Genomic DNA, 27,571 nt, shown 5'->3' with positions numbered 1-27,571 from the left:
TCTCAGGCACCCTGAGCATCAGTGCGATTATGCCAAGATCATTTTTATGAGCAGAGGCTGAGGCTGGAGGACTGCAAGTTCTCTGATTAAAGAATGACACAAAAAGTGCAGAAACAGTAAAGGGAAGGATTGATAAACTAAAATTTAAAACTTCAGAACCGTCAGAAATATCATATGCAAGTGAAAAGGCACATGGTATGCCGTGAAAACTATTTGCAACATGTATAATAGGTCAATGCTTAGTAAACTCAATATATTAATAGCTCCTACACATATGGAAGAAATAAACAAATGCTCTAGTTGAAATGGGCAAAGGATATCAGTGAGAACTCAGAAAAGGAGAAATACTATAAGCAAATAAATATATGGGAAAAATCCTCCAAGCACTGTATATGGTTTTTAAAAATGCAAATTAAAACAGCAATGGATTACCATTTATCACACGGAGCCTTTGTGTTGAAACTTTATGTATGTTGAGTGTTCTGGGCTGGGAGAAGTGAGGGAGTTTTTTTGGCATTCTCTGCTCTGTTGGTTGAAATATAAATAAAATAACCTTTTGGGAGAGCCATCTGGCAATATGAATCAAAAATCTTTCAAAAAGGACAGACTCAGAAATTCTACATTAGAAACATGTCCTGGGGAAATAACTGTGTTTTCTAATATTTAGGAGACTCAACACAGAATTGTTTATATAACATGGAAAAACCTGGAAATGACATAAATACCTCACAATAACGGATTAGATATTTAATTTAATATCTGTCCATACAACAGGTTACTCTGAAGCAATTAATAATTTTGTAAAAGTATATTTATCTTGAAAATGAATGATGATTATGACATATTTTTAAATAGGAAGTTATAAATAGTATGTTCAATATGGCCTGACTTTTATAAAAATATTGAGATGGATACACTGTTACAAGTCACAGAAAATTCAATTTAAACTGATTTCAACAAGCAAATTTATTGGTTCATCTAACTAGTGACTCCAGAAGTAAGACAGATTTGGGCGTTAGCTTAACTTAGCAGCTCGGAAAGCTCTTTGAAAACCTAACTTCTTTTTCTCTCTCTTTTTTAACCTCCGAAGCATCTACCTCACCGAGAGCTGATTTGTCTTGTGGAGGCAAGATGGCTGCCAATAGCTCCCAGGTCTCTGAGTCCAAACCCAGAGGAAGAGTGAGTGAGTGTCTCCCCTACCTCCGCCCCGCCCTTTAGTGAGAGTCCTAGGCTTCCCTCTAATTGGATCATCTAGATCACGTGACTTTCCTTGTGGTCAGAGAAGAGCTTTGTATTAATGACTTAGGTCTGGGTTAGATGCTGGTCCTTAAAACACTGTGGCAAGGGCATGAGAAGATGATAATTTCGTTTAGTCAAATCAGGATCTACACGGGGAGCTGAGAGTGGGCAAATCCCAAGAAAACTGTGTGAATGTTCCACAATGGCGCGGCATGGAATGGGTGTTGAGAAGCTCACACCAAGATCCACCTAAACACAAAAATGTCTGGAAGGATATACACCAAAGTGCCAACGGAGGTTATCTTCAAGTGGCAGGAATATGGGGACTTAAAAACCTTGCTTTTTAGGTTTGTCTGCATTTTTCATTTTTGACAACAAGCATGCATGATTTGAATAAATTTTACAAATGAAAACTCTAAATATAAGGAGAAGTTGACACGTAACACTTGCGATGCAATTAATTGCTTGGGAGATTAAAGCAGACGTGTTGGCAAACAGAAACTATGAGTTTTCACAGTGATACCAACTGTGCTTTGCAAAAGTTTCTAACTGTCTTTCTCTTGCCTCTGTTATGAAATTGTGGTCATTTCTAAAGGCGTAATCTGAGATCTTTGAAGGGTAGTCTGGTTTGAAACCACCGGTTCCAGTGGTTAGAATTTTCCCCTAATGTTAGGGTGGGAAACATTTTAGCTTTCTCTAGAGATATTTTCACTTGTCACCTTTCAACACTATGAAGGGGGTCCCAATATCATATGGGGTACAGAGCACGTGTGTCTCTTTGCAGCGGAGCCTCTGTGGGCAGAAGGGGAGGAGCTGGCCCTGTTCCCCCACTTCCTTCTCGGACAGAGGGTGCTGAGTGTTCCTTCAGGAAGTGGCCACCCTAGAGAGCCCCCAGCTTTCTCTGCTCCCTGAATCACAGTGCAACACTGGCTGTAGGCACCACAGAAGGGGCCCCAGGTCTGAAGACTCGGGGAGCAGGGAGAAATCAAAGTGGGGTGCGTCCCTGGCTTCACTTCTGTTAGGTGCTGGGTATCAGGAGTTCTTCCCACAATTCAAGAAGAAACTCCTGCTGCTCTTCCACATACTTTATCCTAGAAAAGAGCACTTTTTCCACTGGCAGAAGAGACTTCCACTGGTGAAAGAAGGTAAGGAAATCTCATGGCAGCCTGGGCATCCCATGACTCCCTTCTATTTCTGCTTGAAATTGATTCTCAGCTCTGCATTTTCAGAAACTTGATTTTATCTGATCCGGCACTTCTGAAAGTATTCTCACTGCTATAGGAAGAAATGAACTGGCAGTTCTGTGTCACAGTGAGAGCTGTACTTACCAAAAGGATCAAAATGCTCCCGTTTGAGAGGCCAAGGCACTCTGGTCTCATTCGGAAAATACATGTGGGAGAGGCAACGAGGCCAGAGGGTGGATATTGGGTGGTCTGAAGGGAACATTCTGTGTTTCTCCTGGTAATGTCATCCACTCCCTCCCACAGGAATGGATTAAAAAAGTGCCACTCAGGGAGGAACCTTGTTTGTCTTGTTCAGTATTGTACTCACAGCATCTAGAACGATCGGAAGTACTCAGCACATCCATGATGAATAAATGGAAGACCAGCTAGTTGAATAGATGAATCTTTATTAATTTCTAGGGATGTTGCCTATGAGAATTTTCCCTGATGCTTCTGGGAAGATTAGACTCCCTCCTCTGGGTTTCCATGACACTTTGAATTCAAGCTCTTAACTCATAGTATTAAAACTATTTGCTTATGTATCTGTTTTCCTTAAAAGACTGTGAGCTCCACAAACATAGGGATTCTGTCTTATTTTTTTTTTAAATGGGATGTTGTTTTCCTTTCTTTTTAAATTAATTTTACTTATTTATTTACTAATTTTGGTTGCAATGGGTCTTTATCACTGCACATGGGCTTTCTCTAGTTGCACCGAGTGGGGGCTACTTTTCCTTGTGCTAAGAGGCTTCTCATTGCAGTGGCTTCTTTTTTTTTCAGAGCATGGGCTCTAGGCACATTGGCTTCAGTAGTTGAGGTTCACAGGCCCTAGAGTACAGTCTCAGAAGTTGTGGCTCACAAGCTTAATTGTCCTGCAATTCTGTCTTATTTTTCCAGATAGCTAACTATAAACATTTTACATAGTACTCTGGCACATGATAGGTATTCACTGAATACAGTGATAATACTGTGTCAGGCGAATGTGATAACCACTACACTACGGAAACATAACCACGACATTACGGAAACGATAATACTGTGGCAGCCTTGTGAATATCTCAGCTTGTGGGAGGTACGTTGAGTGGATCAGGATATTACATTAATCAAGGCCCCTTTACTTCTTTGCTCTTGGCCTTTGCTTTTTTTTGCTTCCCAGGGAACAAGTATTCTTCTTCTTCTTTTTCAAAAATATTTATTTTTATTCATTTGGTTGCTCCATGTCTTAGTTGTGGCATGCAACTCTTAGTTGTGGTGTATGGGATCTAGTTCCTCAACCGGGCATCGAACCTGGTCACCATGCATTGGGAGCATGGAGTCTTAGCTACTGGATCACCAGGGAAGCCCCAGGCATCCTTTTATTTTCAGCTGTTATTACAGTGTCCTCTCTGCTGAGGATACTGTAATGCACTGAATGGTTTCCATGGTTTACGTTATCTACTTTCAGCTGTTATAACAATATCCTCTCTGCTGAACCCACAAATATGCTGACTGGTTTCCATGGTTTACGTTACCAGGATCAAATTAGTCACCTCCTGATGTTATACAAAGAGACACCTTAATCTTATCAGCAAGCCATCTCTGTGTCTTAGAATTTCCACAGTTTGTTGTGATCCACACAGTCAAAGGCTTTGGCAAAGTCAATAAAGCAGAAGTAGATGTTTTTCTGGAACTCTCTTGCTTTTTTGATGATCCAGTGGATGTTGGCAATTTGATCTCTGGTTCCTCTGCCTTTTCTAAAACCAGCTTGAACATCTGGAAGTTCACAGTTCACGTACTGTTGAAGCCTGGCTTGGAGAATTTTGAGCATTACTTTGCTAGCATGTGAGATGAGTGCAATTGTGTGGTAGTTTGAACATTCTTTGGCATTGCTTTTCTTTGGGATTGGAATGAAAACTGACCTTTTCCAGTCCTGTGGCCACTACTGAGTTTTCCAAATTTGCTGGCATATTGAGTACAGCAGTTTCACAGCATCATCTTTTAGGATTTGAAATAGCTCAACTGGAATTCTATCACCTCCACTAGCTTTGTTCATAGTGATGCTTCCTAAGGTTCACTTGACTTAGCATTCCAGAATGTCTGGTTCTAGGTGAGTGATCACACCGTCATTGTTATCTGGGTCATGAAGATCTTTTTTGTATAGTTCTTCTGTGTATTCTTGCCACCTCTTCTTAATATCTTCTGCTTCTGTTAGGTCCCTACCATTTCTGTCCTTTATTGAGCCCATCTTTGCATGAAATGTTCCCTTGGTATCTCTAATTTTCTTGAAGAGATCTCTAGTCTTTCCCATTCTATTGGTTTCCTCTATTTCTTTGCAATGATCCTTGAGGAAGGCTTTCTTATCTCTCCTTGCTATTCTTTGGAACTCTGTATTCAAATGGCTATATCTTTGCTTTTCTCCTTTGCCCCTTTAGCTTCTCTTCTTTTCTCATCTATTTGTAAGTCATTTTGGCTCATCTCTATTATCACCTATGATCCTCTGATCTGGAGACTGCACTTCCTCCTGTAGGTACATTTGCCTTCTGACCAGGTCACATTTCCTTGGGGACCAGGTGGGGATTTACATAGCATCACTGGTAACTCTGAAAAAAGCAAGTGGTCACGTGTGGGCATCAGTCCTGGATCATCCAGAAATAATATCCATTGTTCTGAGACCAGGAATCTAGAAAGTCAAGACCTAAATTAAGTGGCAGACACACATGTGTGCACGGGGCAGGCTGACAATCTGAAACAAGGTAAATACTCAAGTAGGGTAAAATTGGCAATAACCAGGAAATGGTGATGGAACCTGATGCTTTGGCAGAATTTGCTACAGCAGCACACACGCACGAGGACCCCATGGATAGGTTCCTGGAGCCCATGGATGTGGAAATCCTCTTAGTTATTTGAGCCAAACTTTAAAGCTGGCCAGTATGTAGATCTAGCTAACTGTACCCTTCATGTGTTTCCTAAACCAGATACTTTTCTGACTGATTCTTCCTCTGTATCATCTATAAGTTTGTCTTTATCAGGTTTGCCCTCACCTTCTATCCACAGTGCCAGCCTGTTTTTGTTTGTTTATTTGTTTTTTTAGCAGTTGTAGTTTTCTAGAGCCCTTCTTTGGGCTTCCCAGGTGGCACTAGTGATAAAGACCCACCTGCCAATGCAGGAGGTGCAGGAGACATGGGTTTGATTCCTGGGTTGGGAAGATCCCCTGAAGGAGGGCATAGCATGGCAACCCACCCCCGTATCCTTGTCTGGAGAATTCCATGGACAGAGGAGCCTGGCGGGCTATGGTCCATAGGGTTGCAAAGAGTTGGACATGACTGAAGTGACTTAGCATGCACACACACATCGAAGGATTCTTTACAGCTTTCTGTTTTTCTCAAACAGGCTTATTAAAGGTTTTGATGCCCTTACTTTTTCTAGGAGGTTTTCCCTGCTAGCCCCATGTCTGTACTGCCGGGGATTCATCTCAACATCTCCCACCCTGACTTTTCATGCAAGAGAAGAAAGAATACCTCCTCTAGAACCTCCTTTTGGGAAAAGGAGAAGGGAACTCACCTGTCTTTATTTTAAAGGTTTGTGGTTTCATATATATTCTTCAACGTAAAATATTTGAAACGTCCATGTTTTTGCCATCTTTCTCATAAATGATACCAGGTTCTCAGAACAGGGAAACAATTAAGACATTCCATGAATTTTCACTTTCAATTTTTAGATTTGTTTAAAATCTTATAGTTAATACAGTTTTCAGGTCTAGAGAGTTAATTTTGAGTGACATGTATAATATGAATGGCGCAAAGATATCTGATAAAGATAAGAATACTGGGACTTCCCTGCTGATCCAGTAGTTAAGGCTCCAAGCTTCCACTGCAGGGGGCACAGGTTCAGTCCCTGATCAGGGAAGTAAGATCTCACGTGCCTTAAATATCTTTTTTTTAAAAAAATAAGAACTAGTTTAACCCAGTAATGTTTATTATATGTAGATTTCAAAACCTAAGGAGTTCTTTTTCCATAAAACCAATGACACCATACAAAAAAAGCTTAGTAAGACTAGTTAAAATTCAATTGTACTTTAATTTGGGGTAGTGAAATCCAATCTGACAGAAAGTTTATGATCATCCCCAAGGCCGAATCAGAGAGAGAAAACCAAAGCATTTCATGAAAGCTGCTGATTGCAACTTTGCCAAGATTGTACTGATAAAACATCTAGTTCACTGCTAAAGCCAGGTGTGGTCGTCTGAGACAGAAAGAGTGTATTTATTGCTTAGGATGGGGCAATTATCACTAACTGTGCAAAGAAAGGAAACCATAGACTATGGAGTGGAGGGCTGCCTGCTAGCAAACACAAAATTCACCATTGTGGCTGTTGTATGTTATTTTATAAGCTTTAATAATGCTAAAGTCATATACAGGTAAGTTAACTTGCATCTAGCTTAATAATTCCAACAATGTAACAATAAAATCACCACAATATTATAAAGTAATTAGCCTCCAATTAAAATGAATAAATTAGTTTAAAAAAAGAAAGATAGCTTTAACATATTTCAAAAGTGAATGCTGCAAGTTGAACTTGTGTTATTAATAGAAACTGATAGACCAAGGACAAAAATCCTTTCAGATTCTGAGAAGTAGTATTGAGAATTATTTTCTCAGCAGTATTTAGATTGCTGCTTGCTTTTTGTGGTTTATAGACATAGTATTGACCTTTGGCATCCGGAGAAACAGGCAGGAAAGGAGAAAGGCCAATTATTTACTACCTGCCAGAAGACTCAGGATTGTGTAAATGCCCTAATCCCAGAGCCTTGACCTGTGTTGGTTTCTGAGTATCTGCAGCTCTTGATCTATGCACATAGGCAATTGGAATTCACCAACCTATTGAGTAACTGTTCATCTCTACCAGTTTTGTTCCTTGGCTAGTCCCATGTCAATGCAGAGAGCTCCATCCAAGTAGAATTGAATGCCTGTTTTATTTTAACCAGTGTATTTTAATTTCATATACATTCATTACTTAAGTTTCTATGATTTATGAAAATGCTATTTTCATATGATACCATTACAGTTAGCATTGCATAATCTTGTTCTGAAATTCTGGAATGCCCCCCATGCTTTATTTCTGTTTTCATAGTGCATAGATGTACATAGTACAGTGAGATCTGTCATTAATTTTTGTCCTCTTTGTTCATACAGATATCACCATTTCTGTAATAAGTTGGATCACACACATCTATCAATATCTAAGTTGTAAAATGAAAGAGCTTCATCAGCATTTTTATGAGCAACCTTCTTTCCAATACTTCTTGAGTATTTGTTTATATTCCAGGTCTGGAGATTTGTTTCAACCTGCCCTTGTGAATGGGCTGCCTGGTGTTTCAAAATCTCAAGGTATTCAATAAAGATGTGAGCACAAAATTTTTTTATTATTATTAAAGTAGAGTAGATTTACAATGTTCTGTTAGTTCCAGGTGACCAGAAGAGTGATTCAGTTATATATGTATATGTGTCTGTGTTTGTATGTGTGTATACCTTTTCAAATTTTTTCCATTATAGTCTATTATAAGATATTGAATACAGTTCCCTGTGCTATACACTAGGTGCTTGTGCCTTACCTATTTTACATAGAGCAGTGTGTATCTGTCAATCCCAAGCTCCTGATTTATTCCCTTCCTTTGCTCTCCCCTTGGGTAACCACAGGTTTTTCTCCTATGTCTATGAATCTGTTTATGTTTTATAAGTAAGTTTATTTGTATCATTTCTTTTAGATTCTGCTTAGAAGGAATACCGTATGATATTTGTTTTTCTCTTCACTTAATATGATAATCTCTAGGTCCACCCATGTTGCCACAAATGGCAGGATTTCATTATTTTTTATGGATGAGTAATATACCCTTGTAGATATATACCACATCTTCTTTATCCATCCATCTGTCACTGGACATTAGGTTGCACCCATGTCTAGGCTATTGTAAATAGTGCTTCAGTGAACATTAGATACATGGATTAGTATTATTTTGAATTATAGTAAGCATTTTCCAGATATATGCTCAGGAGGGGGATTGCTGGATCATATGACAACTCTAGATTTTTAAGGAACCTCCATAGTGTTGTCCCTGGAGAAGGAAACGGCAACCCACTCCAGTATTCTTGCCTAGAGACTTCCGTGGACAGAGGAGTCTGGTGAGCTGCTGTCCATGGGGTCGCACAGAGTCGGACACGACTGAAGCGACTTTGCATGCATGCATTGGAGAAGGAAATGGCAACCCACTCCAGTGTTCTTGCCTGGAGAATCCCAGGGACAGAGGAGCCTGATGGGCTGTGTCTATGGGGTCGCACAGAGTCGGACATGACTGAAGTGACTTAGGAGCAGCAGCAGCATAGTGTTCTCCAGGCTTCCCTCATAGCTCAGTTGGTAAAGAATCCACCTGCAATGCAGGAAGCCCAGGTTTGATTCCTGGGTCGGTTAGAGCCCCTGGAGAAGGAAATGGCAACCCACTCCAGTATTCTTGCCTGGAGAATCCCATGGACAGAGGAGCCTGGTGGGCTAGAGTCCATGGGATTGCAAGAGTCAGTCATGACTTAGTGACTAAACCAGCAGCATACTGTTCTCCATAGTGCCTGCACCAGTTTGCAGTCCTTCTCTTCACATCCTTTCCAGAATTTGTTATGTGTAGACTTTTTGATGATGGCTGTTCTGACCTGTGTGAGGCAAATCATTGTGGTTTTGATTTGCATTTCTTTCATAATTAGTGATGCTGAGCATATTTTCATGTACCTGTTGACCATCTGTGCGTCTTTGAAAAAAATGTCTGTTTAGTTCTTCTGCTCATTTTTGACTGGTTTGTTTGTTTGTTTTATACTGGGCTGTATGATGTTTGTATATTTTGGAAATTAAGCCCTTATCTGTCACATGGCTTGCAAATACTTTCTCCCAGTTCATAGGTTGTCTTTTTGTTTTATTTATGGTTTTCTCTGCTGGCAAAAGCATGTAAGTTTGATTGTGTCATTATTTTATTATTTTTAAAAAAAATTTGGAGGGGAGGCTGTGCAGTGCAGTTTGTAGGATTTTAGTTCCCTTACCAGGGATCATCTCAAGCCCTCTGCTGTGGAAGTTTGGAATCCTAAGCTTTGGACCCCCATGAAATTCCCTCATTTGTTTATTTTTGCTTTTATTTCTTTTGCTTTGGAAGAGCAGCCTAAGAAAGTATTGCTATGACTCTTCTAGAGGTTTTATGGTGTCATTACTTATATTTAAGTCTGCAAGCCACCTTGTGTATGGTGTAAAGGAGTTTTCTACTTTCATTGATTTACATGCAGTGTTCCCAAAGTCACTTGCCCAAGAAACTGTCTTTTCTCTTGCCTCCTTTGTCAAAGATTAATTGATAGTAGGTGTGTGGTGCATGTCATTTTTTAAGAAGTGTTTTTGAGCATTAAGGAAAGGTCATGTTTCTATTAAAGCAAGGTCTCTAGATTAAGGAATCTAAGCAGTGCTTAGAAGAATGTCTGTAGATCAAAGTTTTAATCAGAAAAAAATTGGGGAAGGAAGCTGGAGGATTTCCTTTTTTATTAAAAAAAAAAAGTTTTGGGGGGGCAGGTTAACAAAAGTTAACTGTGTGGGAAAGCACTCACTAGAAAAATATGTGATTCCTCTGTCTTTAGAAGTCACAAGATATACCTTCATGGCTTTGTGATTTCACGCAGTTTCCCATGTCACCTCTGGGAGCCATTACCAGATGGTGGACACTCACAGCTAATACTAAGTGCTTACTCTTGATATCAAGTGCCCGGTGTTCAGTAAATACGGGCTCCCTCCCTTCCTTCCTGCCCACTTAGAGAAGAAAAACAGAGGCGATCACAGAAGCTTCACAGGCGGAAGTGATTTTTAAAGTACCAAAGAAGTAAGGCTGCAATTAGAGCAAAGGGGAAGACATGTTTAAAGAGAAGGTTGCAGGTTTATTGTGGGAAAGGAGGTCTCATTTGGAAAGGTTTTGGGGGCCATTCTGGAAGCATCCACTTTTTCTCATTGGCCTTCTGTCAGCAGCCATTCGCTGCTGAGATCATTTCTGAAGTTTGTTTTCAGCTCATGCAGCCTTCTCCTTGGCAATAAGTCTGACACTGGCCCTAGTCTTGGCAGACGCTGCCTGACTGACAGTGGGCACCCAGGAAGGAAAGGCTGTCTCCGTCTCAGAGAGCGGAGACTTTTCCTCCTTTAGAAATTCCCAGATGCAGGTTCTGGGTTGGCCGGGCGGGGGGGGGGAGTCTAGTTGGACCCAAGAGAAGCTGTCCTCAGCTTCCTGAAAGTAAGTAAGTTCCGGCTTCTCGATGCCACCGTTGCCCGCATTTTGGCGGAGAACTACAGACAGACAGAGGAGTAGGAGAGCTCTCTGATGGAAACAAGGGAGGGTTTCAGTACCCTGAGGGGGGGACTGTGGGCCTAGGGAAGCGGGAGGTGGCCAATGGGAAGTGGGGCATCCTATGTGATCGGTTGTTATTGTTGTCGTTTATAGTCACGCAGTCACGTCCGACTCTTTGTGACCCCATGGACTGTAGCCCGCCAGGCTCCTCTGTCCTTGAGATTTCTCAGGCAAGGATACTGGAGTGGGTTGCCATTTCCTAGTCCAGGGGATCTTCCCAACCCGGGGATTGAACCCACTTCTCCTGCATTGGCAGGCAGATTCTTTACTACTGAGCTACCAGGGAAGCCCCATGTGATCAGTTAGGGGTGCATATTTGGCTTCTACTTGGTCCTAAGTTGGAAGCAGGGACAAAAATTAGAGAAGTTGGCAGCTGTTAACCAAGGCTGGCTGTTCGGGTTTCATAGAAGTTGCTGGTTGGCTTCCTGTATTGTCAGAGACAACCATCCAACTTTCCCCAAGTCTGACGTGCCACAGGCAGGCTGCCTTCCCTGGCCAGTTACCGTAGATAAGGGCTTGGTTTGGGGGCAGGGTGCTGCAGGTGGTAGGTGACAGCTGTGTTTTCATATATGGTCAGGCTACATCTGTTTGTGGATTCAGTCTCTCGCTGAGGGCGGCATGTTGCTCTCAGGGGTTGGTCCTGAGCAGGGCTTTTAGGACGAGACCCAGGTGCTTTGCTGGTCCTGTATGGACCCACTCCAGCCCCGCACACATCTGCTTCCTACAGGATTTGGGTAGGGAGGGGTGACGGCTGATTCTGATTTTTTTTTCAGGACAGTTGTGGACATAATGTAATTCTTTGCTGAAGTCTCTTAGCTTCAGTGTCTTATTTCAAAACTGAAGCCAAAGTAGCATTTTGGGCTAAAAGGAAACAGTTATTCCCCATTTTAGAACTCCAGAAGGAAAGGACTTTAGGAACTGTCATTAAGTGGAGGTTGTATGTAGAGATGAGGGCTGATTATATGGGTTTGGTAGCTGTGGGTTCTTGATATGCAAATATACCTCTGAGAAGGAAATATAAATCTGGAGACTGGGAGATTCTTTCTGGCTGCATGATCTTGAATATATTGCTGATCTTCTTGAAGTCTCATAAATAAATTAAAGTCAATATTATTGTCCTTGCTGACTTTGTAGAGTTGCAGCCCTCCTGGAGATTTCATGTGTTTAAAAGAGTATTCAAAGCCCTTTGGTATGGTTGTACTGCCTTCATTGAGCACATTTCTGCCTTGCAAGTTGCCTGCTCTGCAGAGTGAGTGAGCGTTAGTGAGTGTTAGCCACTCAGTCATGTCCAACTCTTTACAACTCCATGGACTGTAGACTGCCAAGTTCATGGGAATTCTCCAGGCAGGAATACTGGAGTGGGTTGCTATTTCCTTCTCCAAGGGATCTTCCCAATCCAGGGATCGAGCCCAGGTCTCATTCATTGCAGACAGATTCTTTACTGTCTGAACCACCAGGGAAGCCCCCTGCTCAGCAGTTCAGTTCAGTTCAGTTGCTCAGTTGTGTCCGACTCTTTGCGACCCCATGAACCGCAGCACTCCAGGCCTCCCTGTCCATCACCAACTCCCAGAGTTTTCTCAGACTCATGTCCATTGAGTTAATGATGCCATCCAACCATCTCATCCTCTGTCATCCCCTTCTTCTCCTGCCCTCAATCTTTCCCAGCATCAGGGTCTTTTCCAATGAGTCAACTCTTCGCATCAGGTGGCCAAAGTATTGGAGTTTCAGCTTCAACATCAGTCCCTCCAATGAACCCCCAGGACTGATTTCCTTTAGGATGGACTGGTCGGATCTCCTTGCAGTCCAAGGGACTCTCAAGAGTCTTCTCCAACACCACAGTTCAAAAGCATCAATTCTTCTGTGCTCAGCTTTTTTTATAGTCCAACTCTCACATCTATACATGACCACTGGAAAAACCATAGCCTTGACTAGACGGACCTTTGCTGGCAAAGTAATGTCTCTGCTTTTTAATATGCTGTCTAGTTTGGTCATAACTTTCCTTCCAAGGAGTAAGCGTCTTTTAATTTCATGGCTGCAATCACCATCTGCAGTGATTTTTGAGCCCCAAAAAATAAAGTCAGTTATTGTTTCCACTCTTTCCCCATCTCTTTGCCATGAAGTGATGGGATCGGATGCCATGATCTTAGTTTTCTGAATGTTGAGCTTTAAGCCAACTTTTTCACTCTCCTCTTTCACTTTCATCAAGAGGCTCTTTAGAGTTCCTATCAAATACCGCTCTGTAAGCAGAAGTGGGCATATCTTATTGGCTTCCAACTTGGGGCAAGTGCTGCTCTTAATTTTAATCATGCAAGCCTCCTTATTGCCTACAAAATGAATCTGAACTCTTAGAGTGGTATCAAGGCCCTTCAAATCTAGTCCTGGCTTTAGTCTGTCTGTAGTCCTCTCAGCAAGACTTTACTCCCCCTAAAGGGATCAGAGGTTGGGTCTCAGGTCTTGGGAGGGGGCCTGGCAAGGCAAGGCAGGCCTGTCCTAGAGAGCCAAGGTTTCTATTCAAGTTAGTGAGATGGGGAGTAAGATGAGGATGTTCTAGGGGTAGAGGTGGGGCAGTCTTGTTCTCAAGAGTAAGGTACAAGCCCAGATACTCCAGTGCCCTTGAGGATGTGTGTGAGGTTGACTCTGTGACTGTAGAGAAAGGATGCTGAGCTTGGTGATGCTGCCTGGCTGTGATTTAAAGAACCCAGGACCAGAGAAGTAAAGTGAGTTCAGCATCCAAAGTCATATTCCACACTGGCAGCAAATCTAGGCTTAGAGCTCAGTTCATGTGATTCCCCCAGGCTAGGAGTGGAGTGGGCCCTCTGCGGGGTCTTCACACAGTCACTCTGGGGGCTCTCTGTTTCTCTGGTGGTGCTCTGTGTGTTCTGGGAGCGAGGGATTAAGAAGGAGGCATTTAATACAGGCAGGTGTACATTTTCCAGTTTATTATTGACAGGTTCTAGGGTAAGATTTTGATGGAAAAATCTGCAGTTGAAAGAAAGCCTGACAATGACCATTACAATTTCTAGTCCTCTCTGAAGAGCTGGAGAATCCAGAGAATAAAAGCCTGGAGTTCAACAGCGTGACAGTGGCACAGAAATCCATCAGAACAGGGCAAATTCTTCACAAAGACAGCACAGTATGTACGAAAAAACTTGTGCCTTCAGCAAGGGATTTCATGAGGAGCTTCAGCATTGGCAATTCTCAGGAAGTCACCTAGCTGTGACTTGCCATTATCTCCATTGTGACTTGCCCTTTAGGAAACTGCTGGCATTTACTGTGCCTCTTCAGGGTCCATTTTATATATTTTGCTCTCTAGGAGCCAGAATGAAGGAATAGAAACCTATTTAAGCTAGCTCAAATAATCCATGGGTGTGTGATATTTTTAGAACCCAAGGCAGAAAATGCAAGGCATCTTAGTGGAATCAGAAACCCAGGTTGCTCTCTGCAAGGATTTTTGTGGTTCCACTTTGCTCCTCTCCAACCTCTCTCTGTCTCTCTCTTCCTCTTGTCTACACTCCAACATGAGTGACAGGTCAATTGCACGACATCACACTTGGACTACATTCTCTGAGAATCCTTGGGTTGGATTTTTAAGAGACAGACTCTGATGGATTCAGCACGGTCTGCAGAACAACTTTCCCTGAGACAGATACTCCATCACTCCCAGTCCAATCAACTTTGATGGAGGAGAGGGAGGTCTGGAGGAAGTGAGACAGCAGGTGACTTCTTTCTTTGGTCCGAGTTGATGCTCTTGAAAGTTGTCATCGCCTATAGTGAAAAATGGGCAGCCTGTTCCTTGGGACTGTACGCAAGGTCAGAGAGTCAGAAAACCACGAAAGAAACTTTAATACAGATTCACTCTTTCTTATTATTTTCTCCTGCAGGAGCCAGGTTGCCCTGAAGACCATGAACTTGTCTTCTGAACACTGCAATATGTCAGACTGGCTGAGGCTGGAAGCAACCGTGAAGGCCTCCGTGTATGTGATGGCTTTCTCCTTCGCCACGTTCATCACAGTCATCATTATCGCCATCGTATCACAGAATTCAAAACTGAGGAAAGAGGTTCGATACATCCTTCTCTGTCACCACCTGCTGTGCATCTCTTCCTACTGCGGCCTGGGGGTGATTTTCCAAGGGATGCGAGCCTTCCTGGCCAACAGCCCTGTCCTGGTATGCTGGGTGGTGTTTGGGGCACAGCTGAGTGTTGGAGAAGGGATCCTCTTCACGCTGGCCTTGATGGCGGCCCACACGTACCTGGTGATCTGCTGGCCCTTGACATCTGTGTCCTTTGTAGATTCCGTTAAGTATAAGATTCTGTCTGGGACTTGGCTCATCATTATACTGAAGAATGCTTGCCTCTTCCTCATAGACAGCACTGGCCCTACGCAGATTGCTCTTTTAAAATCTGAGCCCCTTTGCCCAGTGGTCTTGAATGGCATTCCTGCTAGAGCCATTGGCATGGTTTTCCTTTTCCTTCTTCTGTCTATCATTCTTATAAGTTACTCCCTGATATACAAAGAAGGGAAACGGGCTGGCCACTTTAATAGGTCAAATATCAAAGCAAGGAAAACCGTCCTTATTCATTTAGTGCAATTGGGCCTGCACGTAATACCAACTCTGTTATTCATTGGTTTGGGAAAGATGTGTGGAGTGTTTTTCTTTGCTTTAAATCTGGTGCTTTTTGGAGTCTTTGCCTTTGCCCAGTGTTTTAACCCTCTGATCTACGGGCTCTGGAACAGAGAGTTGAAAAGCAGATTACATTACTGGGTGTGCTGTCAGCTGTGGTGTGGTCACTGTGGTGTGACCAGCAGAGTGTCAGTTTAAATAAAAATTCAGCCATTTTGAATCAATAACGCTAGTCCTAATGGACCACCATTAGGACAACCAGTTAGGGTTGATGCCTCAACTTAAAATTGATGCCTTGATTTGATTTTGAGAGTAATATGAGTAAATCAAATTTATCCATCTGGCTTACAAACTTTGACTACTGTGTCCACTGAATTGGACTCAGAGAAATCGTTTTAAGTCTTTAATTCTATACCCAGATTAGCATTTTGGGTAGCATGCCTCGGTGTGTATCAGGAGTTGAGCAGTTTTTTTGTGAATGCACTTGTTTTTAGAAACTAAGAAACAGACCATGGTTGATAGGGAGAGAAGTTTGGCTGTTTCACGTATATTAAGTAGGGGTAGGTTTGGCTACATGGCAGCAACAAAATGAGAGTGACTTTAAAAAGTTAGAGGTTGATTTTTTTTCTTATGTAAAAGAAGTCTGGAGCTGCACAATCCAGGCCTATGTGGTAACTCTGTAGGCCGCAGAGATGATTAGTGTACTACCTCATGACCCAGGATGGCTGTTAGTGCTCTTGTCATCACATTCACACTCCAGCCAACAGGAAGGAGGAAGGGACAAAGAAGTCTCTGTACCTTCCTTCTAAAGACACTTTTCAGAAGTTACAAAACATTTTTTTTTACATCTAACTGGCTAAATTTTAGTCATTTGGCTACGACCTAGCTTTAAGGGAGAGTAGTAGTGTAGCAGTGTTCTGTTAAAAGTTAGGTTTCTTAATACTAAGAAAATAAATAGGAGGAAATATTGGATAAAAAAATTATTTCAGGGACCATTTTTCTCTTGACCAAATAAAATACAAAGAAAGACAATGGATAGATTATGATCATTACAAAAATATACTCTGCCTTTTAAAATGATACATAGATACAGAGTTATCTGTTCTGGATCCCAGAAAACTTTAACTGTATTATGTCAAAAAGAATGGCATCAATAAAGAGATCACTGAACTAGTTTAAACATGGGAACTCATAATTTAAGTCAAAGTAAGTTTGGGGCCGCAGTATGAAATAACTTCTTTCACAGAAGTCTCCATATGATATTTCTTTAGATAAAACACCCATTTCTGAATCAGGCAGGAGTCAGTCCTAGAAACAGGAATCGTTACCATAAGTATATTGCCCCATAAAGATTTAATACAGGAATTGGATGCATACAAATCACTGAAAAGGGCTAGGGAGTGGAAATCAGGGGACAGCATTTGTGGATGTCAGGAGCAAACCAATGCAGCTGCAACCTGGAGGTCAGGCAGGTGTTTCTACCACCGCCTGCCCCTCTTCGCCCTGTCTCCTCATGTAACTCATGACTGTGTGACTTTGTCTGGGGGAGAAACAGCAACAGGAAGATGGCCTCCACCTCCTCCATCTTCCAAATCTCATGTGATTGGCTCTAACTGGTAGAATTTAACTGGCATCCAGACTCTAAGAACAAAGGAGTCTGGGAAATGTAGTTCCTAGTTTCACAGAATTGGTAGTACAGAAAGGCACACTGAAAGGTGTATAAATGAGGACTGAATGGTCCAAATCATGGGATCCACCATTATGATATTTATATTTTCAGGTAACAAAACAACAACAAGGATAACAGATGCCATGTATTGAGCAATTCTTATGCTCCTGATATTATTATGGAAGTTCTTTTATATACACTATGTCAAGTCCTCCCAACAATTTTATAATGTAGAGATTATTATTCCTGATTTACAAATGAGAAAAACTGAGGCTTATAAAGGTCTTACAGGAGCTTAGGAGGTCAGGACCACCCCTTTAAATTTCCATACACATGACTTGACTCAGGGTGATCATTTCATCACTGTTGAGAGCTGGACCTGTTGCTTGGGAAATTGGGGCCTTGGTTCTCCACTTTGCTTTGGGTGTGGACCGCTGGCTTGTAGAAAAGAGCTCCATTTTACTGATTGTTTTGACTACACTCTACATCCTTAGGCTGCCCGTGGTTTCAGATCCTAGCAGTTTCTGAATCATGTCTGGACTCCATTTTGGCTTCCAGTTCTTCTTTTGTCCTCTGGGTATTCATTCTAAGTTTTCCTTCTTCCTCTAAGAATAGCTCTGAGACTTCAAAGCACCACCTTCTCTTTCGCTTGTGCAGTTCTCCTCCAGGGCAGGCGCAAGTCTCTTACCTTTGTCTCCCAGCACCCAGTATAGAGCCTGATAGATGGCAGATCTCAACAAATGATAAACTAGACTCATCAGTCAGTAAGACATGCCTTTGTACAAACTCTCCCCACAAAACCACAAAAACCAAGTTGTTTCTTTGTTTTTGTTGAACTATTAAGCAATCTGAGAGCAGAAAGAGGAAGAAAAACTAAAAAATTGTCCAGGCTTAACTTAATTGTGAGGCCTAAATCTAATACTCACAATTCAATTTATCCTCAGAACTTTTAAAACTGTTTTCTAATATCGAAAGGTAACTTCTACTTGTACCACTGATCATGAGAATGGTTGTTTTATACTTTTAAATGTAAATCATTGCTTTTTAAAATTAAATATTTTGAATTGGGAAAGTATAGTATAAAATTCAAAAGGCTCAAAATGGTATTTAGTGAAAATTAAGTCTTCTTTGGGCTTCCCAGGTGGCGACAGTGGTTAAGAACCCACCTGCAAACGCAGGAGATGGACCCTGGAGGAGGGCACAGCAACCCACTCCAGTATTCTTGCCTGGAGAATCCAATGGACAGAGGAGCCTGGAAGGCTACAGTCCATAGGATCACACGGAGTCAGACACAACTAATGCAACTTAGCACACAAGCATATGTCTTCCTCCTCCCCATTTTTTGATATCTTCCTTCTCTTCCAAGAGTCAACAGCTGATCAGTTTCTGAGCTTTCCTCAAAAGATGATCAATGAAGGGGAAATTATTGAGAATTTCTCATTTGTAAGATAATTTTGGTTTTCACTTCCTGGACTTGCATTTGAAAGTTGTTTAAACTGATATTAAGGATGATAGTTTATGTCATGAATGACATCAGCAATTATGCTTCCCATAATGTGAAAATTCTTTGAGAAACTTAAGCTTGGGCAAGATACAGAGGAAAGGGGAGAGGCTGGTGTTATTTGCGTTGTTTGAGAGTACCTGTAAACTGTTCCTTTCCCTTATAGACGTGGTGCCATTATATTGAGTTTAAAGTCAGGAAGGATAGGAGTTTAGGGGAAATGTTCAAATAGCTCTAAAAAGCAAATTACTGAAACAAAAATGTGAATTTATCAAGATTCCCGAGTTCTTGGAAACATTTCATTTATTGCAACTGTTACCATATTATCACGGCATGAAACCATTTCTGGCTTCACTATAGATATGCTGTATAAACATACTGCCTTATATGTAGATATGCTCTATAAACACTTATTCTAAAAATGAACTCGGGAAACATTTTAAAAAGTAAGAACAGAAAAGTAGTTTATAATATCCATCATAAGAAAATGTAGAATGAATCCAGTCTGTTGTTCAGAAGAAGTTCAAGAAGGTAAGATCAGCCACAATAATGTACTTTAAGCATTTTTTGTTTTTGGAAAGGTCAAAGACTATGGCTAGAATTGCCTTCCTGGTGGCCAAGTGAAGACATTATCTCTGCAGCGGAGAGAAAATGGCACATCTGTCCCTAGGGGGAGTGGGGAAAGCATGCCAGAACATTCCAGGGAACCAAGAGGACTGTGGGAAGCATCTGGCCCTGGAACTGTTGGAAAGGCTTGTTCTAAAATGCTTCATGCCTAAGGGGAGGGGCTTTCATCAGTAAGAGAATGGTGGTTACCACTAGCTGCAGAAGATGAAGATGGGGTGAGAGGCAATCAGCCAGGGACAAGGATTGCCCAAGGGCTCGAGGGGATAACTTTGAGGACCCCACATAGTGCTACAGAAGAGAAAGAATTGTCGCTGGAAATCTATCCCACCCAGAAGATACAAAGGTCATACTATATCTACCTTAGACAAGGATAATCTTTGCTGTCTCATACATCTCCTCCCAGCTTCCATCTCTTCTAGGTCAAGAAAAGTCATAGGCAACCTTGGGGTTGGGGTGGGGGGTGGCTGTAGAAACCTTAATTCCATCTGCAACTTTCATTCGTCCTTATAAGGTAGCAAAACATCCATGGGTTCCAGTGGTTAGGATATCTTTGCCGGGGTAAGGGATGTTACTCTGCCTATCACATTTATAAAATGAGATTGGTCCTTGTAGCTGAAAATGACCAAAGGACACAAGAATTACTTAAGAATGACTAGCCAAAATGCATATCAAAATAGCAACAAAATAATACCTCATTCTCATTTGGATGACTACTATAAAAATAGCACACAATAAGTATTGGCAAAGATATGGAAAAATTAGAACCCTTGTGCACCCTTGGTGAGATGTTCCCATTTCCCAAATGGGAACTGTATAGCCACTACAGAAAATGAGTTCCAAAAAATTGAAAATAGGACTATTCCATGATCCAGCAATCCCACTATTGGGTATAAATCCAAAAGAATTGAAAGTAGAGTAAAAAAAAAATGTTTCCACATCCATGTTTATGGGAATGCTCTTCACAATAAGCCAAGAAGTGGAAGCAAACCAAAAGTCCGTAAATGGATAAGTAAACAAAATGTGGTATATCCAAACAATGAAATATCATTCAGTTTTCAAGAGGAGGGAAATTCTGTCACATGTTCCAGTATGAATGAACCCTGAAGATATTAAGCTAAGTGGGCTTCCCTGGTGGCTCAGTCGGTAAAGAAACTGCCTGCAATGCAGAAGACCCACGTTCGATCCCTGGGTTGGGAAGATCCCCTGGAGGAGGGAATGGCAACCCACTCCAGTATTCTTGCCTGGAAAGTCCCATGGAGAGAGGAGCCTGGCGGACTACAGCCCATGGGGTCATAAAGAGTCAGACACGACTTAGCTACTAAACCCTCACCACAAAGAGACAAATGCTGTCTGATTCCACTTATAGGAGATATACAAAGTAGTCACATTCATAGGAATAGAAAGTAGAATGGTGATTCCCAGGAACTGAGAGGAGGGGGGAAATGGGAACTATTTAATGGGTAGAGTTTCAGATGAACTTTTTTTTTCAGATGAAAAAGTTCTGGAGATCTTTCACAACAATGTGAATATACTTAACACTACTGAACTGTACACTTAAACATGGTCATGATAGTAAATTTTATGTTATATTTTTAATAAGCATATAATAAAAAAGAATGATAAGCAAAAGTGTAAGAGCCAAGATCTCACCCAAGTTTTCGTCTAAGGTGGAGGGGTAAAGGTTGAATATACAAATGGGATATGAATGGGCCCCTCCTTTATAAGACCCTAATTCCATGGCTTAAGCTCCTCCCAAGCTCTCTCCTACTAATATCATCACATCAGAAGTTAGTGTTTCAGGATATGAATTGCTGTTCAGTCGCTGAGTCGTCTCCGACTCTTTGTAACCCCATGGACTGCAGCACACCAGGCTTGCCTGTCCTTCACTACCTCCTGGAGTTTGCTCAGATGTATGTCCATTAAGTCAATGATTCTATCTAACCATCTCATCCTCTGTCGCCACCTTCTCCTTTTGCCTTTAATCTTTCCCATCGGCAGGGAATTTTCTGGTGAGTTGGCTCTTCAAATCAGGTGGCCAAAGTATAGGAGCTTAAGCTTCAGCATCAATCCTTCCAATGAATATTCAGGGTTGATTTCCTCTAGAATTGACTGGTTTGATATGATATGATACTGCACAATTGCACTCATCTCACAAGCTAGCAAAGTAATGCTCAAAATTCTCCAAGCCAGGCTTTAATAGTACGTGAACCGTGAATTTCCAGATGTTCAAGATGGATTTAGAAAAGGCAGAGGAACCAGAGATCAAATTGCCAACATCCATTGGATCATTGAAAAAGCAAGAGAGTTCCAGAAAAACACCTACTTCTGCTTTAACGACTACACCAAAGTCTTTGACTGTGTGGATCACAACAAACTGTGGAAAATTCTTAAAGAGATGGGAATAGCAGACCACCTGACCAGTCTTCTGAGAAATCTGTATGCAGGTCAAGAAGCAACAGTTAGAACCAGACATAGAACAACAGACTGGTTCCAAATTGGGAAAGGAGTATGTCAAGGCTGTATATTGTCACTGTACTTATTTAACTTAAATGCAGAGTATATCATGAGAAATGCTGGTCTGGATGAAGCACAAGCTGGAATCAAAATTGCCGGGAGAAATATCAAATAACCTTAGATACGCAGATGACACCACCCTTATGGCAGAAAGCGAAGAGGAACTAAAGTACCTCTTGATGAAAGTGAAAGAGGAGAGTGAAAAAGCTGGCTTAAAACTCAACCTTCAGAAAACTAAGATCATGGCATCTGGTCCCACCACTTCATGGCAAATAGATGGGGAAACAATGGAAACAGAGACAGAGTTTATTTTTTTGGGCTCCAAAATCACTGCAGATGGTGACTGCAGCCATGAAATTAAAAGATGTTTGCTCCTTTGAAGAAAAGCTATGACCAACCCAGATAGCATATTAAAAAGCAGAGACATTACTTTGCCAACAAAGGTCCATCTAGTCAAAGTTGTGGTTTTTCCAGTAGTCATGTATGGATGTGAGAGTTGGACTATGAAGAAAGCTGAGCACCAAAGAATTGATGATTTTGAACTGTGGTGTTGTAGAAGACTCTTGAGAGTCCCTTGGACTGCAAGGAGATCCAACCAGTCCATCCTAAAGGAAATCAGTCCTGAATATTCATTGGAAGGACTGATTCTGAAGATGAAACTCCAATACTTTGGCCACCTGATACAAAGAACCATCTCATTTGAAAAGACCCTGATGCTGGGAAAGATTGAAGGTGGGAGAAGAAGGGATGACAGAGGATGAAATGGTTGGATGTCATCACCAACAAGATGGGCATGAGTTTGAGTAGGCTCTGGGTGTTGGTGATGGACAGGGAAGCCTGGCGTGCTGCAGTCCATGGCGGTCACAAAAAGTCAGACATGACTGAGCAACTGAACTGAACTGATGTGATATGAATTTGATATGAATTAGACCATAGCACTAGGTCATAAAAATGATACCTTCACCTGGTGCACTTTCTCTTTCTCTCTTGGATAGCTCACTCTGGGGATGCCCAGCCACTAAGTCATGAGCACACATAGGTATCCCTTTGAGAGGTCCACACATGGCCAAGTTCGTGTGGGTGGGAACCAATGCACCAGCACCAACCTGCTGGCCGTGTGAGTGGATCCTCCAGCCTTACGAAAGAGGCTCCAGTGAGATCCGTAGCCCCATCGTCCATGTGAGGATCTGGACAAGAAGATCCAGAACAAACTGAGCCATGACTTACGTCTCATAACTATCATAGCTGATTTCATGGGCAGTCCTACCATATTTTTGGAACTTATAAAACTCTTTTTCTCTGGGAATCTTAGGAGTGGGGGTATATGGAACACCATTTCTCTCCTCTATACACACTCATTCCCTGTGGCAGTGCAATTCTTGGCTTGGTGGCCTCTAAACTTGGAGGAAGCTATGAAAATATCCCTTGACTCCTCCGTCTTGCTTCTTTGGGGTGGGGTAGGCACTTCCTTGGGAACATTTAAGAAGAAGGCATACTGAAGAGGGATAGCAATCTTTGAGCTGATGAGATACAGGTCAGAAACTCAAGGCAGGATTGGTCAGAGTGGGTCAATTCTAGACAGAGGCTATGCAAAGGTAGAGGATGTGAGGGTGGGGCCCAGATAGGATTGGGGTCTGACTGGTAGACAGAACAGGAATCAGCTAAAATGGTGGAAACTTGGACTTCTCTGGTAGTTTAGTGGTCAAAACTCTGCCTGCCAATGCAGGGGCCATGGGTTCGATCCCTGGTCTGGGAAGATTCCACATGCCGTGGAGCAACTAAGCCCTGTGTGCCTCAACTACTGAATCGGTGTTCTAGAGCCCAGGAGCCACAACTACTGAAGCCTGTGTCCCCTAGAGCCTGTGCACAGCAACACGAGAAGCCACTGAAATGGGAAACCTGAGCCCTGCAAATAGAGAGGAGCTTCCGCTCACTGCAACGAGAGAAAAGCCCACACCGCAACAAAGACCCAGCACAGCCAAAACGGAAACCAAAAACCTTTGGAAACTCAGGCAGATCACAACATGTGCCACATAAAACAGGAAGTTGCCTCTTTGTAGGCCATGCCCCCCACTTGGCTCTCTCAGTGGTGCTGGCATCCGAAGAGACCCATTAAAGAGCCTGACTCCTAATGTGAAAATACACCGCTGGGCTCATAGACCAGCCCGGTCTTCGGAATAAGTCAAAGGGCAGAGACAGATCAATAGATGAGGTGCAGAGTCTTGAAATCTTCTTCTTCTTCTTTTAAAAAATTATTTAGTTATTTTTGGTTGCACTGGGTCTCCATTGCAGTGGGTGGTCTCATTGTGGGGGCATCTCTTGTTGCAGAGCACAGGCTCTAGGGAGAGAGGATTCGGTAGTTGTGACATATGGGCTTAGTTCCCTGCAGCACGTGGCATCCTCCCAGACCAGGGATCGAACCCATGTCCCTGGCATTGGCAGGTGGCTTCCCAGCCACCAGGACCACCAGGGAAGTCCCAAGAGTTGTGAATTCTTTATCTATTTCTTTCCTGAGTAAAAATGAGAGTTGTAGCAGCTAAGCTTACTAAGTCTAAAGCCTCTTGTTCCTTCCTCAAAATCCTTGTGCGAAACAGCCTGAGGCAACTGTCTCCAAGTCGAGGTCAGAACTGGAGGTGACCACAGGGGTACTTGAGATGACCCCTGAGATTTCAGCTGCGGGCATGAGGGACTGGCAAGTATTTCAGTGATTTTCTGCTTGTCTTCTTTCTGGCTGTGCTGCGTGGTATTCAGGATCTTAGTTCCCCTACCAGGCATCGAACCTGTGTCCCCTGCAGTAGAAGTGCAGAGTCCTAACCACTGGGCTGTGGGACCTCTGAGAAGCTATTCAGTGACCATTAGGAAGCTGTGGGGGGGCATTCTGGCTCCCCAGCAGCCGGGTTCTGCATTGCCCCACCCCGTCACCCACTGCGTTATCTGGAGGCTGTGGGTGGTGGACAGCTAGGACTGGGTGGGAGCCAGTTCTTCACCCCTGCAGGATGTTATTGCCCTGACTTGACTGGACTGGCCTGTTCATCGGGGCAGGGTGGTAGGGGTGGACCCAGCCTTGGAGCCAGATCAAGTGAGGTAGGTGCCGGTGGTACCAGCAAAGGACTCTGCTTGCCAAGGTGAGGATGGAGGCTCTCACCTTGACCAAACCTTACTCAGGCTCCTCTAAGCCTTCTTTGACCTTGGACTTTAGTGTCCCTCCTTGTTGGGCCTTTATTGCCCAGTTTTAGCAAGAATCCTGCTAAGTCAGCTTAGAGAGAATCCCTCATCCTTGTTACCCAATCACCCTTGGTGTGTGATCACCCTCAACAGCTGGCCAAATTCTTCACACCCACCCCCCATTTTGGTATCTGCTTGCCTTCAGCAAGAATTCTACTCTCTTTAACCAGAATCCACCCTCTACCCCCTGACCCTCGATATTTCTTGTTATTAATTTTCCACCCACAGAATCCCTACCTACTCCTTGGTTATAAATCCCCTCTTGTTTTTGTTAGATTCGGCTCCATACTGAGGTGTCTTTGTCTTTCCACCTACTGCAGTGCTGTGGTTGTTTGGTCACTAAGTCATGTCTGACTTTTTTGCGACCCCCATGGACTGCAGCCCACCAGGCTCCTCTGTCCATGGGATTTCCCAGGCAAGAATACTGGAGTGGGTTGCCATTTCCTTCTCCAGGGGATCTTTCTGACCCAGGGATCATACCCTCAGCTTAGTTCCTGCGTCTCCTGCTTGGCAGGCGGGTTCTTTACCTCTGAGCCATCAGGAAAGCCCCCTATTGCAATAGTTTCTGAATAAATTCTGTATTTCCTTCTTTAATGACTGCCAGCCTCTGTGTTTTTTTTTTTTTCTTAGTGGAAGCACCTCTCAGCCAGAGCTCAGGTGAGCAGCATGGACAGGTAAAATAGCACAGGCTCCCACAGCCCCCAGAGCCCAGCTGGACCCCAAGTGGGCCAGGGCCAGGGTGAGATGCCTCCATCCAAGTGAAGCAAGGCTCTGGGCAGGGAGGGAACTGGGCCCAGACAAGACAGGCATGGGCAGAAGGGGGTCTCAGGGCAGTTAACCCACCCTGAAGCCTGGCTTACCACATGGGGGCCCGGGAGTAAGACCCCCGCCTCCTAACGAATGGTGTAAAACCATGGGAAGCAGGAGGCTTGCTCAGAGATGCTATGGACCCCCCAGGCCAGCTGGCCTAGACTAATGGGGCATTCAGTCAACAAATATTTATGAAGCGCCAAAGAGCTTGAGAGGGGGTATTCTGGCAAACAAAATAGAGAATTTTGTCCCCAAGGAACTTAATAGTGGTGAGAGACAGACACTGCAAACAATCCACAGACCACATGAAGTGTTAGAACATGCCCAGTGAGGCTCTGGGGAAAGCAAGCCAACAGGCAAGGCAAGAGAGTGGGAGAAAGATGAGGGATGCTGGGGTGGCCTCCCCCAGAGGTGACATTTGAGTGAAAACCTTGAGGACAGGAGAATGAACCCTGAGCATTTCTAGGGGGAGGAACCTTCCAGACACAGGGACGGGCTGGCAGAAAGGCCTTGAGCAGGGGTGACCTGGTGCTCCAGGCACAGTGCGGATGCCGGAGGAAAACCCACCAAGGGGAGTAGATGAGAGGAGGGCTCCCCCACCCCATCAAGGGCCCTGGGATTTCACCGTGAGGGGGGCGGGGAGCAGGGAAGAGCAGATGGGTTGAACTGGCCCAATCTGGCTGCTGAGCTGAGAACAGGCTTTGGGGTGGGGGTTGGGCAGGGTCGAAGTGGGGAGACCAGGGAGGCCCTGCAGACCCAGGCAGAGGTGGGGTCCAGCGGGGTGGAGACTGTGGGCAGCTCTCACTTGGAGGCAGAGCCAGCAGATCAGGGGCCAGCTCTTCGGGGCTGCGGCTGTCGGCCGTCTTCCGGATGCTGGTCTGGAATGTCCATGGAGCTGGACCTTGAATGGATCAGGAATTTCCACCCTGGGGACTTGGGGGAGGAATGGGGTCGGAAGGAGGCAGGGATGACGCCAGGCTGTGAGTGCCTCTGAGAAAAACATCCTCTCTTTAAAAAAAAAAAAAAAGGTTTTCCACAATATAAACTACATCCAGGAAACAAAGCACAAGAGGCAGTCAACCTCAAGAATTCCAGTTCTGCAGCTCCCCTCAGTCTCCAGTCCCCTGGGCTGGGGCTGGGGGCCCCTGTTCTCTTTGGGGGTCCCCCTACCTGACCTCAGTGGGGGTCATGGAGCCTGGCTACCATGATAGGAGCTGGTCACTTGTGTTCTGCCTGAGCGGAAGCATGGAGCATGACGGGACCACAGCCCCACAGGCCACTGATGCGGGGTGGTGGTGGGGGGGACACCCTGGACACACAGGTCAAGGGCAAGGAACTCTGGCTGTCTCCTGATGGCAATGACTCAGCTGTATTGAGATGCCAGTGTGTGCCAGGCACTTTGCATGTGTGGCTGGATCAAAAGATACTTCTTTCCTCCTGAGAAAATCGGGATGATTAATTTTGGGCTGGGCAGCCTCTATGATGTGTCGTCAAAGGAAAACTTGACATACCCCATGCTGAAGGCCATGTTCTTTCAGCAGAATAAAGCTCAAGCCAGGCTTAGCAGTTCTTAAGAGATGATCCCCTGGAGGAGGAAATGGCAACTCACTCCAGTATTCTTGCCTGGGAAATCTCCTGCACAGAGGAGCCGGGTGGGCTACAGTCCATGGATTGCAGTCAGGTACAACTGAGCGACTAAACGTGCATACATGCAGAGAAGAAAGTTGAGTAGATTTGCTCTGCCAGCTGATAG

At 43.5% G+C, this 27,571-nt stretch overlaps 1 protein-coding gene across 6 annotated transcripts; it reads left to right on the top strand.

Moving 5' to 3' along the window:
* Nucleotides 1-1,115: 1,115 nt before the first annotated feature.
* LOC122426713 lies at nucleotides 1,116-19,068 on the top strand. 6 transcript variants are annotated; one of them, XM_043445835.1, is made up of 5 exons: nucleotides 2,107-2,384; nucleotides 5,865-6,016; nucleotides 7,762-7,823; nucleotides 13,873-13,982; nucleotides 14,731-19,068. In XM_043445835.1, exon 5 carries the CDS (start codon nucleotides 14,753-14,755, stop codon nucleotides 15,668-15,670), a length of 918 nt encoding a protein of 305 aa, XP_043301770.1. In that variant the 5' UTR covers nucleotides 2,107-2,384; nucleotides 5,865-6,016; nucleotides 7,762-7,823; nucleotides 13,873-13,982; nucleotides 14,731-14,752; the 3' UTR covers nucleotides 15,671-19,068. The 6 variants fall into 6 exon arrangements, 5 of the variants coding, with proteins under 5 accessions (XP_043301768.1, XP_043301770.1, XP_043301769.1 ...); XM_043445833.1 differs by lacking the exons at nucleotides 2,107-2,384; nucleotides 13,873-13,982 and adding an exon at nucleotides 1,116-1,183 and having other exon boundaries at nucleotides 7,762-7,838; XM_043445834.1 differs by lacking the exon at nucleotides 13,873-13,982.
* Nucleotides 19,069-27,571: the final 8,503 nt, after the last annotated feature.

Source organism: Cervus canadensis, chromosome 24 (genome assembly GCF_019320065.1).
Source record: "Cervus canadensis isolate Bull #8, Minnesota chromosome 24, ASM1932006v1, whole genome shotgun sequence".
In the NCBI taxonomy this organism is placed as follows: Eukaryota; Metazoa; Chordata; class Mammalia; order Artiodactyla; family Cervidae; genus Cervus; species Cervus canadensis.
The sequence above is the reverse complement of the archived record's forward strand: the minus strand, read 5'-3'. Positions and strand labels throughout refer to the sequence as shown.